The 19,453-nt window shown below is 44.1% G+C and overlaps 1 protein-coding gene across 4 annotated transcripts in view; it reads right to left on the reverse strand.

Annotated features, from left to right (window-relative positions):
- ACSF3 (acyl-CoA synthetase family member 3) overlaps positions 1 to 9,610 on the reverse strand; it is a 64,707-nt gene extending 55,097 nt beyond the window's left edge. For 3 of the 4 annotated variants that reach the window (XR_006100544.1, XM_042438048.1, XM_042438047.1), the window contains exons 1-3: positions 9,329 to 9,609; positions 6,778 to 7,477; positions 4,856 to 5,011 (exon numbers count right to left, since the gene is read on the reverse strand). Coding sequence is in view for 3 of the 4 variants with exons in the window: in XM_042438048.1 (XP_042293982.1) it covers positions 4,856 to 5,011; positions 6,778 to 7,477; positions 9,329 to 9,495 (1,023 nt within the window). In the remaining variant the exon portion in view is untranslated. Of the gene's footprint in view, positions 1 to 4,855; positions 5,012 to 6,777; positions 7,478 to 9,328 lie in introns of all 4 variants that reach the window. The other variant, XM_042438049.1, reaches the window with a different exon arrangement.
- Between the last annotated feature and the right edge of the window lie 9,843 nt (positions 9,611 to 19,453).

The raw sequence follows: 19,453 nt of genomic DNA on the forward strand, positions 1-19,453 counted from the left end.
TGGATCCGGCCGGCGTGAAGTGCCCATCACTGACCTGCCCGTCTTGCTGGTCATCATCTTTGAGCCATGAAAAAGAGATGAATTGATTTTAAAAGCAGTTAAGACACCAGCATGGCATAGTGGTTTGAACATTGGACTACGACTCTAGAGACCACAGTTTGAATCCCATCTTGGCCATGGAAACACACTGGGTGACCATGAGCAAGTCACACTCTCTCGGCCTCGACCTTCTGCCAACAGATCTTAACCAGCAGAAGAGCTCTGCCTTCAGACAGCTCTGTCAGCAGACCCCTGAGATTAGCAGGTACAATTACAAAAAGAGCATTTCTGCCAGCTGAAGAGGCATGTGCCCAATCCAAAGACCTCACTGCCACAGCAGATTTGAACAAGGATTTCACTGCCCAGCTTCTGCCAGGCCCAGAATCAGATTATGTTTGGGAACTGGGATGCACTGGAGCATACAAAGAAACACTCAAACTGCAGAACGTACAACTGATGGGATCAGTCCCAGAATGAATTACTCTCAGCCAGCCTTAGTGGAAGTTCCTGAGTTGCTGCTTCTTTTTCCTTCTTTTAGAATGTGGGAGTGTTTCTAAATAGCTCTCTGTCCTGGGAGACTAGTGTACAATGAATAATCGTGGATTCACATTCAGAGCCTGTGCCACACTTTGTCCCCTCTGGCCCACAAATAGCCCTTTTCTTTGTCAACTAATGACCCACCTTTTTTAAAGCCTCATTTGATCACAGGATTATGAAAAACAACATTCCCTCCACTTAACTCTGATTTAATAGCAACATTTCTAGAGATCATCATTTATAACTATCTTTACCTAATTAATAATCTTATCTTTTCCCATGTTTTACTGCTCAACTTATATTAATAGCATTGCTGCCATGCCACCCCTTTTGATTTGACTCTCTTTTACACGCTTGGATAATATACTTTAAGCTGTTTTCAAAGAGATAACCTTGTTAGTCTCAGTATAAAAAGGGAGGAGGAAACCAGTTTTTGACACCTTTAAGAATAACCCATTTATTTTAGCATAAGCTTTCATTTTAACATGCTTGCTTGGGTGCTGGTTACTGAATGTAATAATTGATCCACACATTTCATGTCCTTTTCCCTTACACAAAACACAACACTGACCACATTTAGTCATTGAAAAGGTTCCTTTTATGGATTGCATTTCCAACAATCCCCAATATGGCCAAACAAAGCAGCATCCATCCATCCATCCATCCATCCATCCATCCATCCCCTCCTCCCTCCCTCCCCTTTATTTAAATCCCACCTTTCTCCCAGACTGGGACTCAAGGCAGCTTCCAAAAAGGAGGAAATGACCATAAAATACAGCTGGGAAGTACCTCCCTGCTGAATGTTATGGGGCTTATTTCCAAGCAATTCTGTGTAGGATCATGCTCCATGGGGTGTTTTTGGAAGGAGTTCCTGCAACGTTTCCTTTTCTGCCTCCTGAAAATGGCATGGCTTTGCTGGTGACTGCGGTTCTGTGCCTAGCACAGAAAAGCCCTTCAGGGGCACCTGGCAAAAGACACGGCGGGGTGCGTTTCTACCAGACGGCAAGACGGGGCCCACGTGAGCCATGGATAAACTTTTTATTAATAAATGATTAATGGGAAGTAATATCCTTTAATAACTTCCAATAAAAAGGATGCCAGGAGAAGCTTTAGTGAGACTCTCCTGACAGATGGTGCTGCAAAGTGAATTATAGCGCCTACGCCAACGCAAGCGAGCAAACATCACCTTTCTTTAATAAAGGGTGCCCGGTGTCACATGATGATGGTAGCACAGTGGGCGTTTTTTGCACCTTAATGAATGACCTCTGCTCAAAAGGATGGCATGGGAACACCTGTGCATTTTGCCTGGAGCTGGGGAACTTCAAAAGTCATTTGCAGTGGAGAGACAGGGAAGTTGCCCCTTTTTTTGGCAGGGAGTTAAAATGATTTTTGCAGCAAGGGCTGGGCAATGCCACAAAAGACCAGCAATCTGGATTGTTATCCCAACTACATCCTAGTGACCCCCTGATGTGCGTGTCTTATACATCTCTCAAACATGAAATGCTCATACTAACCTTGATTTGCTCTTTAAAACCAAAACAAAACAAAGCCTTGCCCCTGGAGCACTATATACTAACTTGTCTTGTTGCACTTGTTATGTGCTGTCAAGTTGGCTTTGACTTATGGTAACCAATGAATGAGGAGGAGGGAGAGAAGGTGGGGGGGAAAGGGAATGTGTGGCAGCACCTTTATGACTAACTGGGTTTTTATTTTAGCATGAGTGTTTGTGAATATAAACCCACTTCTTCTGATGCTCTCCCTCTACTCCCTTCCTCCTTTTTATGCTGCAAGAGACTAACATGGCTACTTCTTTGAAAACTACCAATTGAATCAGACCTCCAGCAGCCCTGTTCTGAATAGCTCAGCTCAGGTTTTGCAAACTCAGGGCAGGTGTGGCTTCCTCTATGGCATGGGTCTGCAAAGGGCAACCCATGGCCACACATAGCCCCTGGATCCCACTTCTGTGGCCCCTGAAAGGTCTCACCAGTCCCCTCCCCAAAATCCCCATACCACAATTTTTTTAAAAAAATGGTGTTTCAAGGGAAAGATGCTCTCCCAGATCTTGACTAAGAGGCCCTAGTCTGAATCCTACTGTTAATCCAAACTACAGTAGATCAATTGCACCAACAGGATTTGCCTACAAACTCATTCACCATTCAAGAACTGATTCAATGGAACTACTCTTGTTTGGACTCACAGGATTGTGGCCCCTGTCATTTATGCTCTTGCAAGACACATGAGCTGTTGACTAAAGCCAGCCAAACACAGACGACAACCTGTATCTGCTCCTGTAAAGGCATGCTGTGAATCAAGTAATCTAATAAACACTATAACAATAAAGTATTTATTAGGTATAATGAAGTGTTAGTGATTAGAAAGCTTGGGCTCACTGCTGCGGTTTCTCCTGAACCCGTGCCAGTATCACTCAAGGCTGATTTCGGTGGCAGCAGCAGATTCGGATTCAAGTTCCTGGCTTTGTTTTGATCGACATGTCAAGCCTCCGACTTGCCATTAGGGTTTCTTTATATCACCCTGTAATTGACTGCTCTCTCAAGGTGCAAAGGAACAGAAATACAAAAGGCAAGGATGGGAAAACGTTCCAGCTCCTCTTGCGAAATCCTCTGTGAAAACTGTGCTGCTTTTTCCAAGAGCCGACTGCAGTAGCAAAGAGCATTTTGTAAACAGCTGGTGAAAATGGAACTCAAAGGCAGCTGGTGTTAAACTCCACAAGAAAGCCTGATTTACCCCTCTGCACTTTCTTCTCCCTCTCAGTCATGCTGTTTCCCTCGGGAGGCGCTCACACACACAGGAAAATAAGAGCCCAGGGGAAAGAGTAAACAACAATAAAAAGGCAGGCAAAATCCTCCTGAGGCCTTTACGGTGCTAGAGGGTTTGTGCAAGGGAACAGGACAGGCAGCAGGTGTTTGGCCAGTCCTTCTTGGGCTAAGACGACAAGTAAGGGCAAGCGAAAGTCCTGCTGGTCCCTCTTGAGTGATGCCCTCTCTTGCCCTTGCTTGTCACTGTCTGCTGAGCACTCTCTGATCAGTGCACATCACTTTAGGCTCCTTTTCATCCAACCAGAGTGCAGCTTAAACCCTCAGCTTGAGTTCTGTAGATGTGCTGAAGAAGCCAGGCGTGCAAGAAACCATCAATTTTCCATCGACACAGGATGCCAATATATGCAGAGCTTTGGTGGGCTTCCTTTGTCCTTTCTTAGAGGCAGAATCCCAGTCTGAAGAGGAAGTTTTAATAGCCCTTCCTGCTGAGAATTGCTGGTGACCAGCCTGAATGGACAAACATGTTGCAGTGCACGGAATCCTCAATGAAGTGCTCCTGCTTCTAACTCTGGCAACTATCCCAGAGGGTATATGTGCACAGAGCCAAAGATTCCCACTTTCAGCTTTGACAGCTATCCTCTATGACCACCAGGAAAAGCAGGGTGAGGCAGGGGGTCCCAGGATACCTGCTTCCTTCACCTACTCACATACCCAGCTTTGTCTGAGAATGGAGGTAACAGCTATAAAGATAACTCATTCTAAAGAAGCATTGCCCCTTTTTCTTCTTTCTTAAATAATCCAAACTGATGGCGAACTCGTTGGTGTCAGTGCCATTCCCAAACATTCTGGCCTCTTCGTCTCTTTTGCTCACAAGTGCTGATGATGGAGTTGATGCTGTGCCTTTCATCTGCTCTGCTGTGGCGCGGTCTCCAGGGATGGAGCATTCACATCAAAGCTGTTGCCTCTCACAAAGCCATGATCTCAGCATCTGGCATGGAATTTATGCTGCTGTCATTCTAGAGCGGCCTAAATGTTCTAAAGTCACCAGATCCCATCTAATCTTGGAACTAAACAGGGTAAGCAACGGTTAGGACTTGGATGGGAGACCACCAACGTATACCAGGCTATATTCCAGAGTAAGAACTTGGTCAAACTACCCCTTTGCATTCCTTGCTTAAGAAAATCCTATGAAATCCATGAGGTCACCATAAGTTGACAGGTGACTTGAAGACACATACACACACTCCTTGTAGGGATAACTTTGAGAGAGCATAGATGGCTGGGGGATTCTGAGTGCTGTAGCCCAAATAGGTCTTTGGTCTTAGCTTGGCTGGGGAAGACTCTATGACTCACCACAGGGGACCGGCTACAAAGAACAAGACCAATACAAGAACTCCTCTCAGAAGCTAAGTGTGTGAGGTCAGACCACTTCTGAAATGCAAAGGAGATTGGGCAATCCGATCCCACCACCATCAACAACAATGAGCACCAGGCAAGCTTACTGTTTGTGCACTGAACTCAGGAAGCATGATGCATGTGGCTCCCACCCAGAGAGGACACAGGAGCTTATTGACCACACCATGGACGTGGTGCAAAGGCAGCACATGGAGGATCACGTCGTCCTTGGTCCATTCCCATTTGTCAACCAGCCCGGTGATCTGCAAGGGGATATTTAGACAAATTAGTCTAAATCACTAAATCAGTGACTAATGGTGTCACTGCTGCTATTTATTTGAAAGGGGGGTTCCTCAGATTGCCCCACTTGTGGCCGGGGTAGAATTGGGAGATGTAATCTTAAAAAGGAAAATTTCTAAGCAGTGTTTTGGCCCTGATTTGATGCCCTTCTTGTCTTGGGTGATAACCCCCCATCTCCTTCTTCTCCTCCCCCTCCTTATCTCCATAATTATCTTCATATTTATTTATGTATGTCCTGCTTTCCCGCAGCCCTGAACTCGGACGTTAGCACAGACACAGATAAAAATTCACAAAACTCAAGCATACAACGGATGTAACTACATGTTCCATAGAATTAAAAGCAATTTAAAAACATATCCGTTAGGGAAGAACAAATACAGACAACCCAGTCAGAGCAATACACTGTTTGTGGACATAGGAGCAGAGGCTTCTCTGCTGTGGCACCCCACCATTTACTAATGCTTTGAGGGCCTGACAGATTTCATCCAAATTTGCACAGGTGGCTGGTTTAAATTGTTTCAGCTACTTTCAAACTGTCCTGTTTTAAGTGCTAAATGGTTTAATGTGCATTTAGCCTTTAAATTATTTTTATTCTTATAAAATAGATTTAAACTGTTGAGACTGGTTTGACTGCATGATCTTCAGAGATACAGAAGGAAGTATATATTTAAATACAAACAAATGGAAACAACACACATTTAAAAGCCCTTTCCCCATGAGCACACACACTTCCTCAAAGGCATGTCACAACAAAAAAGTATTTGCCTTGCCATGAAAAAGCCTTTTGTCTGTGGTCCCCTCAGCCTTTGCCAATGTACAACACATGTACACTGTGTTGGGAGTTGCAGTCCAGCAACATCTGGAGGGCCACAAATTGTCCACCCCTGTGTCTAGAGATCCATGGTGGTAGCAGAGACCAATTCTATGTTCTATGTCCAGATGTTCTGGACTGCCCATAGTCCCTTTTCCATTGACTGCGCTGTGGAGGGAGCTGGGGGAAATGGTAGTTCAAAACATCTGAAGGGACAAGTGTTCAAAGCTTGGCTGCAGTATGAGCAACTCTAGGTTTTCCTGAATTTCTTTGGAACCAGTGCAACTCTCCTATTCTTCATTATTCCACATTCCCTTTAAGGTGGAATGGACAAACCGGGCATCACATAGTGCTTCTCAATAGCCAAGGAGACAAGTCTGGAGTGACTCTCGAACCTGGGTGCTTTTGTTTCCTTAAGAGAACAATTTTATCTGTTGTAGGCTTGTGCTGGTATAGCAGACTTCTAACTCTTTTTGGCTCAGGGAGCTAATGGTGTTTTTTGCCTTGGGGAAAAGCAGCTAAAGAGCAAACAGGCTTTTCAGGATGCCTTTGTAGCAACACAAATGGGCAAGAGATGCAAATGCTCAGCATTGAAAAAGTTAGCTTGTTTGGGGGGGAGGGAAGCAGTGAACAATAAGGATGTCTTAAAAATAAGGAAGTTGCATTCAAACATTCCTTGCAACGTCTTCATAGTCCTAAATAGGCAAAGCCTTTTTATTTAAAGACGCCTTCAGCTTTTAACTGGTTGGGGCAGAAAGAAATTTGAAATAGGGTGCGCTGGATTTTTAAAAATTATGTTTTGTACATGTTTCAGAGAGACTCCTCCTCATCTTTAAAACTACTTCTGTCACTCTCAGGTGAAGACCCTGCATCTCAAACCAGATCCTTAAATGAACAGCAGTTGAATTATCAACTCACCACAGCTTGGAGATTCTGGTGGGTGCTGAGGACACCTTTGGGTCTTCCGGTTGTGCCACTTGTGTAGATGATCATGGCACACCTGTCCTTCCAATCCGAAATGGGACAACCGGTTTCTAAAAGGGATCCGTCTATTGTCACGTCTGTCTTCCCAGACTTGAGAAGGGAGAGCACAGGTACGCCAAGTTTCTCCGCACTAGGTGCGATCTTTTCCAAGTACCCTTCCTCTACAACAAGGAGAGCACTCTGAGAATCCTGAATGAAATACTCTAGTTCTGACGCGGGATGTTTTCTGTAGAGAGGAACAGCGATGCCTCCGCTCATCCACGAAGCCCATTGGGCCGTTACATAGGAGACATCGTTGGGGCACAAAAATGCAATCCGTTCTCCCTTCAGGTCTCTGCTCAAGTTGCCCAGAGTCTTACATATTTTCTGGGAGAGCTGGAGGCTTCGAGCGTACAAGTCCTGGTAGCTGTGCTCCCCATTTTGGTCAATGATGGCTATTTTTTCTCCAAAAGCTGGTGCCCTGTTGAAGACGGGGGAAACCTGCCCATGGCTGGATGTCTTGCTGGAATAGAGGCGTTTGAAGATACAGAGGGTAGTCCTGAGGCCAAGGCAGTTCCATCCTGGAAAAGAAGAGCTGCGAGCAAGCAATCGGATCAAGGAACCCCCTTTATAGAACCTGACCATTTTGCTGACGCTGGAGGAGGAAACCAAAGAATTTAGTTTAGAAGTTGTACCCAGAACTCAAAAGATAGTGCAAGAAAGAAAACACATCAACCCCTAAGACAACCCTACAAGTATTTTTTTTCCAGTTCACGGACTGCCATGACTGCTTTTCTGTGAATGAAAAACCAAACAATGTGAAGTTGAAGGCTTTCATGGCTGGCATCCATAGTTTTTTGTGGGTTTTTGGGGCTATGCGGCCATGTTCTGGAAGAGTTTATTCTTGACGTTTCGCCAGCATCTGTGGCTTTGGCATCTTCAGAGAAATATCAGAGATGCCAGCCACAGATGCTGGTGAAACGTCAGAAATAAACTCTTCTCAAACATAGTCACATAGCCCAAAAAACCCACAAAAAAACCTAAAAACCAAACAGCTATCTGCTAGATTAAATAATAATTTCTCAACTAGGCAGTTACTATTGTGAGGTCTGGATATCACTCTGTAGTGTATCTAAACAGGTGGGTTTATATCCATGAAAGCTCATGCTAAGGTAAAAAAACAGGCTTAAAGGTGATGCTACTTTCATTCCCCTTAAAATGAAATTAAATAATAAATTGTGTGGTTTTTTTTAAAAAAAGAAGTTTTATTCCATCCTTCTCTCTCATCTACGCTAAAAGTCAGAAGGTGTTTGCACATCACCCTTCACGGCTTTTAAAACCACTGTGAAAGAAGATGCTGATTTTGCGTGGGAAGGGCTTTAACTGAATGTGTCATACACCGATGGAGAAGGGAAGACAGATCTGGTGACAACAGCTTGCCCTCTTTCCATTTCACACATTCAGCTCTAGAACTGCATCCAAAAAGGGAGAGAAATAAGGGGGGTGGGAATGCAGATTGTTAGCAAAACCCAAATAATTTCCACCTTCAAAGTTGCCTTCTCATTGGCGGAGGTGCATATGAGAGTCACATTCTCTCAGCCTCAGAGGGAGCCAATGATAAACCTCCTTTGGGTAAATCTGGTCAGAAAATCCCTGGGATATGGTTGGTATAAATCAACATTGTCTTGATAAATGCAGCAAAAACATCATCTTCTAGATGTACAGAAACAAGTAATAACTGTGTATGTATTCTACTAAGGCAGGAGCTGCTTCAATGGAATGGTAACATCAATATAGTTTAAGCCCAACTTCTCATCAGTTTCATGTATACCAAGAGTCCAAATTCGCAATCACTTGGCACAGCTTAGACTAGTCAAATATCTTATGCTTCATGTCAATCAAAAACTAATCCTCTGTAGGAAAAGGTAAAGGTAGAGCCTTAGATCAATCAAAATAAGGAAGTGAAGAAAGCAATAATCTCACAACATCAACACATTTTTATTTTAAGACATTCTCTTATAAAGCCTAAGATTCCTTTTTAAAAATAAAACCAATGAGGGGGGGAGTAATGCAACAAGTTACTTTTTAATTACAGCAATAAATAATGGACACAAAGTAAATGTAGTAATAATAATAATAATAATAATAATAATTTTATGACTATATATTTCATCACATGTTATTTGCATTAATTTACACTTTTATAGTACCGTTTTAACTTTGTTACAGTAATATTGTATTAATTTTATCATCTTGTTGGTGGTTTTAGATTGTGGCCCGTAGGCAGGCTTTTGTTTCTATTTTGGACTGTTGCTTTCTCTCCTCTGGAAAGTGCTATGTAAAGCCTATGGCGCCAGACAAATAAATGTAATCATAATAACAATAATAATGTTTTAAACAAGTTCTGATCACTGGGAATTCAAAAGCAAATGTAAATGCAGAATTCAGTCTCTCCTTTTCCTTCCACCCAGAACAGGAGGGATAAAAGCAGAAGCGCTCCACTTACATCCTTTGGACATTTCCAGGAATCTGCTGTGGAAGAGAGCATTGGCATGCACAGAAGGAAATTAAGTGCAAGGCTGAAATAATGGATGAGCTGTTATTGCCTTGGAACCACAGCTTCTCAACTAGATGGGCTGCACGCTCAGTTCGAGAGGCTGTTAACTCTTCCATTTGTACAATGTTAGTAATAACCACCCTCTTAGTTTATCCTGTGGAAGTCTGGCAGGGCTTCAAAAACCAGACACGACACACTGAGCGTTTGTAAAAACTTGCGGAGGGGGATCCCTTTCTTTGTGGCCCAGCATTCTCACTGGCCATGGAAATGAGGATAGAGAAGGAATGGAAAGTATTCCAAATACAATGGCCTTAAAAGATGGCAGCAGTTGCCTGTCCCATTGTATATAATGAGACTTGAGCATCCACAGATTTTGGCATCCATAGGGGATCATGGAACCAAACCCCAGTGGATTACAAGGGCCCACTGGAATAATAATAGTAATAACAAATCCCTATTGTATCTAATGGGATTTGAGATCCATGTATTTTGGTATCCACAGGGGCCCTGGAACCAAACCCCAGCAGATTTATTCTATCCTTCCATTTAGGCAAGCCCAAAGCCTTTAGAAACAGCTGTTGTTTTTACTTGGCTTGTCACAATGACGACAGCAACAACATCGCCATTCTGGAGCTGAGAGAGTGTGACCAGCCCAAGGTCACTCGGTGCTTTTTTGTGAGTCTTTTGGGCTCTGTGGCCATATTCTAGAAGAGTTTATTCCTGGCGTTTTGGCAGCATCTGTGGCTGGCATCTTCATATAAACGTCAGGAATAAACTCTTCTAGAACACAGCCTGAAGCCCCACAAAAACGATGGATGCCGGCCACGAAAGCCTTCAACCGCTCAGCGGGTTTCCATGGCTGAGGAGGGATTCGAACCCAGCTCTCCCAAGAACCCCAGCCCAGCACTCAAACCATGGCACCAACTGCTTCTCACTGGCAGGACTGTTGCCCTGAGGCTGAGAGAGCGTGACCTGCAGCCCAAGGCCAAGCAAGGACTCGAACCCAGGTCTCCCAGCGCTCGAAACGCTGCAGATATTTCAGGAAAGACAGTCCAGAGAGACCAGAAGTGAAGGAAAGTTCAGCAGTATAATTCTCCAACGTCTGAAGCCTCTGCACATTATAGGCGGCATGCCTTTTTATAGGGATTTAGGCAACGAACACGCAAGCCATGCGCTGACTGGATGCACATGCAGCCCTTTCCAGTCATTGCGTACAAATCCACCTTCATCGGGTATCCTCATCCATTCTCCTCTCAGGGCTGCTTCCACTCCCTCCCAGACTGGCATGATTCCTTATTCTGGGTGCATGGAAACATTTAGGCCCCATTTAGGGGCCATAAGCAAACCTGGGCTGCCATATAAAACGCCTATACAAAGGCAGGCCACCTGCGCAGCCTGACTGCCCTGTTCTCTCTCCTTTTTCTCCAGTTCATCTGAATTTGTTTTACTTTCTATGCATCCAAATATTAGGCATTTTGGGGCTGATTTGTTAACTTTGTCCTCCTTCTCCTCTTTATCCAGTATTAACAGTCCTTGTCCTTGGTGCTATCCATGTATTAGTATAACCCACCTTCCAGTTGCCAAATGGGGGAAGGAAATAAGCGACGCACCGCTCCCACTTCCGGTTTCTCTCCTGAGGCGATTGTTCCGTTTAAAGAGAGAAAACAAGAACCCGCCTCGCAAAATGGAGGCCTGAGCCCTTCCCAAACAGCTCCTCCTCCTGTTTTTGGGTCCTTTCCCCTCAGGAAAGGCGACACACAGCGCCGGAAATTGGGTTTCCGAGGGTCGGTCCGTCGGCGAAAGATGTCCCCGAGGAAACAAAGACCTGCCGCGAAGGTTCCGGACTGTTCGAGTGCGTGACGTCATTCACGCCTGCATAGACGTCACTACGACGTCAGAACGGGGGGAGGAGGGCCTGCCTGGGTCACTTAGTTATCACCCTCCCCTTCCGGTTTCAAGGCAGGGTCCCTGAACTGGCAATTGCCCATATTTTCATATACACCTGTACATATAATATACATATATATATATATATATATAGAGAGAGAGAGAGAGAATAGTACAGTATAGTATAGGTAGATATGCTAAATATAATATACTATATCATTATATATATTAATCTAATTATACTATATAATATATAGATATATATATATATATATATAGATATTTACTTATACCCCGCCCTTCAGCCCTAAAGGCTATCAGAGCAGCTTACAATTATTATTTTGAATTAGACGGTTTTATACACACACACACATATATATGTATAAAATGCCTTGCAGCCCTAATCTCATTCATCCTGAAGAACTGTATGACATTATTCTTAATGCCCAACAGCTGCAAAACCTGCCTCAGCTGCACTGAAGTAGGCCAGATGGATCTTTCTAGCATCCTTGAGACTAAGGTCCAAAACACACTTCAGAAGTAATCCAGTTTGAGTCCGCTTTAACTGCCCTGGCTCAATGCCAGGGAATTTTGAGGTTTGTAGTTTTGTGAGACCTTGTGCCCTCTCTGGGGCCACAATAAACTACAATTCCCAGGATTCCCTAGCACTGAGCCAAGGCAGTTAAAGCGGACTCAAACTGGATTATTTATGCATTATTTCTGCAGTATGTTTTAGACCTAACTAAGTAAAAGAAGTTGTAGCAGAAGCTTTTTTCTTAGGACTTTGTCACACAGGACGGATCCCCTGCAGAAACCGGATTTAAAGTGAAAACAACCCACAAAAGTTAAAGCACGTAGTTTTCCAATCAATGTTGGCATCAATGGGAAATTACACAACATTAATCTGAACGGAAAGTCAACAAAACCTGTTGTTTTTTACTTTCAGGGGAATATGGAAATGACAAAAGATAAAACCAGATTTAACTTAGACCTAGCCTAACAAGGCTGCTTTCACTATTTTCAAAATCTAATAATGTTAGTGCTATATATACGATGCCAGTTAACAGACGTAGAACTAATTTTAAAACAATCACAAGAGCAAATGTTACCAGGGAAGGTCACTTAGAAATTAAGAAAATACACTGAATTGCAGATATTTTGGCTGTAAAGATGGTAATATGGACTCTAAGGAATGATAAACCAGTTTCAGTGGAAATTAATTGAAATTTTCTTGTTAGTTTTATTTGTGAAATGAACACTCTGTAAATAATGACAATAATACAGTAAAATGTAGTGTGCTTCATAAATTATACAATAAAATATTAAAATGGCAAAACAAATTAAATTAAAACAAAATAAATGACACCAACACGTCAAAACCGGGCTTTTTGACTAGTGCACCTGTTTGTATTCTGGGCTGACTTTAGAAACAACCTTTAAGATGAATGGCACTCTTTGACTTTCACTGTTGGTCCTCTTTTAACAGCCAAAGACGAATATTACAAATTTCTATCACGTCGGTGATGAACTAAGTGCTGCGGCAGAAAAACTGTACTTAATTTTTAACAATTGGCATATTCTCTCCCCGAGGGTCCTGCGTGTTTTTCAAAAGCGGTGTACGATGTTTGATCGCTCATTTATTTTATGGTTGTAACACACCTCCGCTTAGTTCGAAGGTGCTTAGAACAAACCAGAAATGTCACAGCTAGGTCTAAACCAGATTCTTTCCAAGATTTACATCCCGGCAAAGTCTCCCAATGTAAAATTTTGTCTTAATTTAAATCTCCTTGTTTCTGTATTCTACCTCTCGTTTCGACAAGGCCCATGTCAAGCCCATCACAAATGCAGAGAACAGCTTGCAAACCTGACTGGAATACAGACCCTAAAGGCTCCAGAGGAACGAAAGCTCCAATTAAACAGGCCCCAAGAGCATTGCGGTATAAAGGCCTTGTGATCTTTAAGTCAATGTCATTATTTTTCCCCCTGGAGGTGTGATGTTTAATTGATCAGCTTCGGGAGACTGACAAACCCACATTGTCCCTTCACACACCTGTGCAACACTGTGCGCTTTGACATCAAGCTTTGCTTAGACACCTTGCAAGGGGGAGAGATCGAAACAGACTGTCCTATGTGAAGTCGCATCTACTCTGAGGATGCCAGCCACAGATGCAGGTGAAATATCAGGAATAAACTGTTCTAGAATATGGCCATATAGGCTAAAAAACCCAGTTTCAGTCCTACTTCAGTCTTATGATAGCAACTTTCCTATTTGAAGGTGTCCCTGGATTAAAGACTCCAAAGGAAGAAAAATAGTATTCATACCTTACTCTCCAACTGCCCTGGTTTAGTAGGGACAATCCTGATTAATCCTTTGTCATCCCCAATGCACTCTGGCTTGCCTCAGATTTCTAGTATTTTCATTTAAACTGCCATTCTATAGTGAGCCTCCGTTGTTCAGTCCAATGGCTAACAAGAGAAGTCTGGGCCATTAAGAGAGATAAAGGCCCAGACTTCAGGGAAGAGAGATATTCACTACCACAACCTGATTGCCACAAAGCTTCTTCAACAGAGGAATTCCTGCTGCATCAGTGCATGTGTTGTGCTGCGCATGGCAGACTTCAGCATCCTTGGCACAGCCCTGCGCTTTTGAGACATGCAGCATGTCAGGCGCATCTGTTAGCTCCAAAAGTAGCTGCAAGGGAACTGTTTCTTCACACACACACACACACACACACACACACACACAGCCCCTCTTCTGCACTTCATTTAGGATATCTGCTAGACTGCAGTAAAACTTCACCGGTTACCTGGGGCCTTGACGTCAGGCAGCTGGAAAACTTGAGTTGTTTCCATATAACTGTGCATACTTGCGAGCACATCTTTCCACTGATTTGGTTTGTTTGATGGCTGGTTTTTCTAATCAGGTGATGATGCAAGGGTGGCACATTTTTCTTATTTACTCATCAGTGCTTCCTTCTACTCAAGCAATGGGTGTAAACAGTAGATTGCCCATGCTTTGAGATCTAAAGGGCTTTCTGTCCATCCCACCATCCTTCCAGGCTTGTCTGATGGGAGCATAGGAAATAGTCTTCTTGGTGGCTATGAAACTCCCTCTCAAGGGAAGTCAATGCACTTCTGATATTATGGGAGACATTGTTAGCAGCTGTAACGTTGCTGCCAGAGTAAATGCGGGAGGAGAATTGGCAACTGGGTTTGTAGCGGGGTCTTGTCTCAGGAAAGGCTTCAGTTTCATGCCAAATGGGGAGTGAAAAGAGACCATCTGAGAGGCAGAGAGAGTAGGATTTATAGCCATACATAGGGGCACATCCCTTCCAAACAAGAAGGCAGCCAACCCCAAAGGCGGCAATGCTATCCGGGTTAAAGAGATGGAGAAGGAAACCTCACCTTCCAGTAGAGGGCAGGAGTGATCAATGACAACTCCCATTGCTAGGGACCTTCATTCTGGGGATGCTCTGATTGGGCAACTGACCTTCTTTCAACATTTTGAAGGATTTTAAATACTATTTTCCTCTCTCATCCATGGCTGAATTTGTTTTGACTTGCGTCTGATCTTCACTTACTAGTAACTGTCAGAAGCCATTCTCCCTAGAAATATGTATATATGTGTGTGTATTCAGGAGCACATCCTCAGCATAGTATTGTCTTATCTGTAGGAAGACTTAAGTTTGGAGAAGGGTCTCTGGTGCTGCTTGGTGGTCTGTCCCAAGGTTGTCAGGCATTTTCCTTGGGACATTCAGGGAGGTCTAGCTAGCTCAGGATCATAGCCAACAAAGCTTTGAGACTAGAGGAACAGAAAAGGACCAAGCTGAAGATGTGCTCAATGGCGGTGGTTGTTTTTGACCCTATGAGTGAGAGACCTCTGTATCCCTCTATCACCAACAGTCTTGCAAACTCTGGCCATGGCTTCTTTCATTGAATCAATCCACCGGTAATGTGGTCTCCATCTTTTCCTACCACTTTCCACTTTTCCCCAGCATTATTATCTTTTCCAATGAGTCACATCATCTCAAAGCATGTCCAAAGGACAACAGTCTTAGTTGAATCATCTTCACATTTGAGGTTACTTGCAGGACTGAGGAAGAGTTAAGTAAGTCAACACTTCTGACTCTATCATATTTACCAGTTTTTTGCTTCCGGATGTTGGGACTCAGCCGCGATGAACTGGTGGCTTCCATGTCAGTGGGGTGGCAAATCCACTCTGGCTTTTAGTCCAGACTTGAGAGGAGCTAATCAAAGTTCCTTCTATATATCCAACACTTTTAAGATCTCCCTTAAAAATCTTGTTATTTGCCTTCAAGTTGATTCTGAGTGAAGGCAGCCCTCTCCTATCATTTTTTCCCTGCACGATTTCTTCAAAGGTGGGCTGAAATTACTTGAGGCTGAGAGAGTGGAACTCACCCAAGGTGCCCCAATGGGTTTCCATGAGCGATCAAGGATTCAAAGTACTACTACAGAGTACTACTTCAACATTCAAACCACTACATCATGCTAGCTCTCAGTGATATATTTGCCACGATAGTTCCCCAAAAAACATGGGCCAGGGTTGTTTTCTGGGTCACTGTGGTGTTGAACCCACTCTGACTTTTAGCACAAACTTTGAATGAATTATCAGAAGTGTGGAGCCCTATCCACCGATGTGTTTCCAGGATCTCAGAAATCTCTTTTAAAGGTCAGATTAAAGCCTATGGTGGAGTCACTGCCCAGCATCTGACATGGGTGCTGCCACCCATCACTGGGACTCTGCTGGTTGTCTGGAAATGGAGCCATGCTCTTGTGCCCATCTCTCTTCCCTTACCAGCGACACCTCTTTCTCACAGAGACGCACTCGCAAGACAAAGGTAAAATGATCTCCGAGGCCTTGAAGGGGAAGGAGGCTGCGAAGTGGCAATGATGTGTTTGTTGAGTGGGAGACAAAACATTTCAGTCAGAAGCCAGCCTTGTCAGTGGGGGACACTGAAGTGTCAGGCTTCCCTTCTGCATGGCTTGGTTGGCGCAGAATATTAAGGAGCAGTGATTCCATACTGCTGCTGCCACTGCCATACTCTTCTTCTGGGCCTGGAAGGGATCTGGGCCCTGTAAAGAAATAGATAAATGAAGCCACACAAACCCAAACTGAGCAGGAATTCCTATAAACACAGAGGGTCCAGGAGGCCGGGGAAGAATGAGACTGGAGATGGGGAAATGCATGCCTTGGTACTCTTGAGTTCTCTCTGTCACTACCAGGTGCCAGCAAAGAGTGACCTGGACATGGAAAAAGAAAAGGAGAAGACAGTGAAAATGAGGAAGGGGCTGAAGAACTGTTGTGGATTCAAACTTTAAGGTTTCACCTGAGCCTCCCCACTTGACTGGATATGTTTATGGAGGTTAAGCCTCTCAGAAGCTATTACCTTCTTCTTTCCCTTCTCCTCTTCAACTATTTTATCTTCCTCTTTACCCTCTTCTTCCTCCTTCTTGTCTTCCCCTCCTTCCTTTTCCTTCCCATTTCTGTCTTCCCTGTCTTTCTCTTCCTTCCTTTCTCCCCATTCTTCTTCTTTCTCCTCTCCCTTCCTCCTCTTCTTCCCTTCCCTCCTTGTCCTCCCCTGCCTCTCCTTCCTCCTCCTCCTCCATCCCATTTTCTCTCTCTTCTTCCTTCTCTTCTCCTTCCTCCACATTTTCCTTCCCCTCCTCTTCTTCTTTCCTCCCCCTTCCTCCCTTCCTTCCTTCTCATATCCTCTTTTCTTCTCTTCCTCCTCCTTCTCTGGCCTCCGCTGAGGATTACCTAATTGACAATAAGAGGACACCCCTGACCCTGTTGCATATTAAGCCTCTGTTGGAAAACAGTAGCTTTTATGCTCTGGTTCATAATTACTTTCTCAAAAAATAAAGAGGAGCAATGTCACACCAGTAAACTCCAACGCAATAAAAGCCTCTCTCCCTCAATCTATAATTAATCAAGGAACTACTTAATGTAAGGGAAAGAGAGATCGGGAGGAGGGAGGGCAGAGCAGTCCAGGGCCGGTGTGTAAAAGAACACAGTGACGATGCTGGAGGTACATGGACTGTGTGTGTGTGTGACTGAATGCATGCTAGACAACCAAAAACCATTTGCACATCCAGGCGCATCTAGAAGTAAGACTTGGTAGAGTTCGATAGGGCTTATAACCATGTAGGTGCAGGCAAGGCTGCAGTGTTAATATGTTTTATTTCCAGGCTGCCTGGGTTGACAAAGTGGACAAAGACCAGATTCATCTGGAGAAAACCTCGCAAGGGGCTCCAGATGGACGCAGCTCAACCAACAGATGCCCAGACGTGGTGGATGGGATTTTCTAAGCTCTGCAAATGGCTGCTTGTCTGGCGACCAACTAGCCATGGGCCGAGGAACGCAATCTGTCCCCTTCGTGAAACACTGGGCTCCATCACCAGCCAGAGAACCGCAGAGGAGACAGATGGGGGCCAGTTTAATCGAATTAACCAGAGTTTGTTGTTCCTTGCTGTGCCAAAGAACCGGCTGCTGGGTCCAGTGCCCTGGGGCTACAAGTACAACCCTGGCAGGGGAGGGCAGAAGAAAGGGACTCTGGAATTGGGTAACAAATACTAAAATCTGGGCATAAGAAAGCCAGGGAAGTACAGGAGGGGACTTGGAGGATCCAGGTTCTAGTCTCTACTGAGCCATGGAAACTTGCTGGGTGGCCGCGGGCTGCTCTCTCCTTGCCTTTCTCCTGACTGATCTACCTCACAGGGTTGTTGTGAGGCTAAAAATAGGAAGGAGGAGAGAACTGCGTGTTGGCTTAAGTTTACAGCTGGAAAAGTGGGATAAGGATACGGCTAAGGAACAGATAGATCTTCTCATCGGCCGCCCAAAGACTGTGGAATGACCAGCTAGAAGAGATCCAACAGCCAAACCAGCCATCGGAATACAAAACACATTTGAAGACCTATCTCTTCTGGCAGGCCGATCCAGGCAGCTTTGAATCATTAATTTTAAACATGAATTTTATATTATGGTCCGACATATTGTAATATAAATATTGCATAGAGATGCAGCTTAATATGTGTATTTTATGTAATGATTGTGTTTTAATTATGTTGTAACCCGCCTCGAGCTGCGAGGAGAGGCGGGCAAGAAATAAAGTTATCATTATTATTATTATTATTATTAAAAAGAGGGAGAGGGTTGACCTAGGTCACAGAGATGCTGTTGTTGTTGTGTGGATAAAAGTAGAGAGGAGGAGGGCAGTGATGTTCACTGGTGGGAAGGTGGACTGTGAATGGAGAGAAAGCATAGACAGTTCTCTAACAAGAGACTCCAGGCCCATGTCTGAAGATGGGAAGGACCAGAGTCCAGTGGTGGGTCCTTTCTTTGCTAGCCAAAAAGTTTGGCTCCTGGCAGCATAATATCTTGGGTTGTGGGTGCCAGGGAACCACCTTTCTTTGTATAACCTTTGCCAGATGTTACCGTCCATGTCCAACATTGGCTTTAGGCAGGGTTGACTGGACACAACAGGCCACTTTGGTGATGGTTCCACATTTTGGAAATGCCCATCGTCCCACATGGTGACTGCCATGACATGAAACCCGATGCTATTTTGAATTCAGGCAAGTTTGGTCATTCTTGTGCTAGTTTTATCTGTTCTGCCAAAATGTGTGGTCTTTTTCTCTCTCTAGGCAATGTCTTATTTGTTTGACTTCATGTTCTTGTCTGTGTATGTTTGTGTGTGTATGTGTGTATATATATGTGTGTGTGTGTGTATGTGTGTGTGTGTGTGTAGACACATACACACACATACACACACACATATATATAATGCTTTTATCATCTTCCAGTACACTCCCCTGCGGAGTTTCTTACTTGGAGAGCTGTACAGAAATATTATTTTAAGACTGAAAAAGACCCAAAGTGATGCAGCTGAATGCTTTGCAAGGCGATTTCTTCCATTGCGGAATGGTTTATCTCATTGGGAAATGTGCAGAGCCAGCTTAGAAGAAAGTCATCTGCTGGGGAACCAGTTGTCCAACAACAACAAAAGAGACTACACAAAGGCATCTTGCAGCACCTTTGAGACTAACTGAAAGAGAGAAGTTGGGAGCATGAGCTTTCCTAGACTTGAGCTTATTTCCAACCTTGGGATCTAGCATCCTAGACCTTGTTTGAAGCCCAGTCATCCTTCCTTGCTCCTGTGTCCAGCC

This window comes from Sceloporus undulatus, chromosome 8 (assembly GCF_019175285.1).
Source record: "Sceloporus undulatus isolate JIND9_A2432 ecotype Alabama chromosome 8, SceUnd_v1.1, whole genome shotgun sequence".
NCBI classification, from domain to species: domain Eukaryota; kingdom Metazoa; phylum Chordata; class Lepidosauria; order Squamata; family Phrynosomatidae; genus Sceloporus; species Sceloporus undulatus.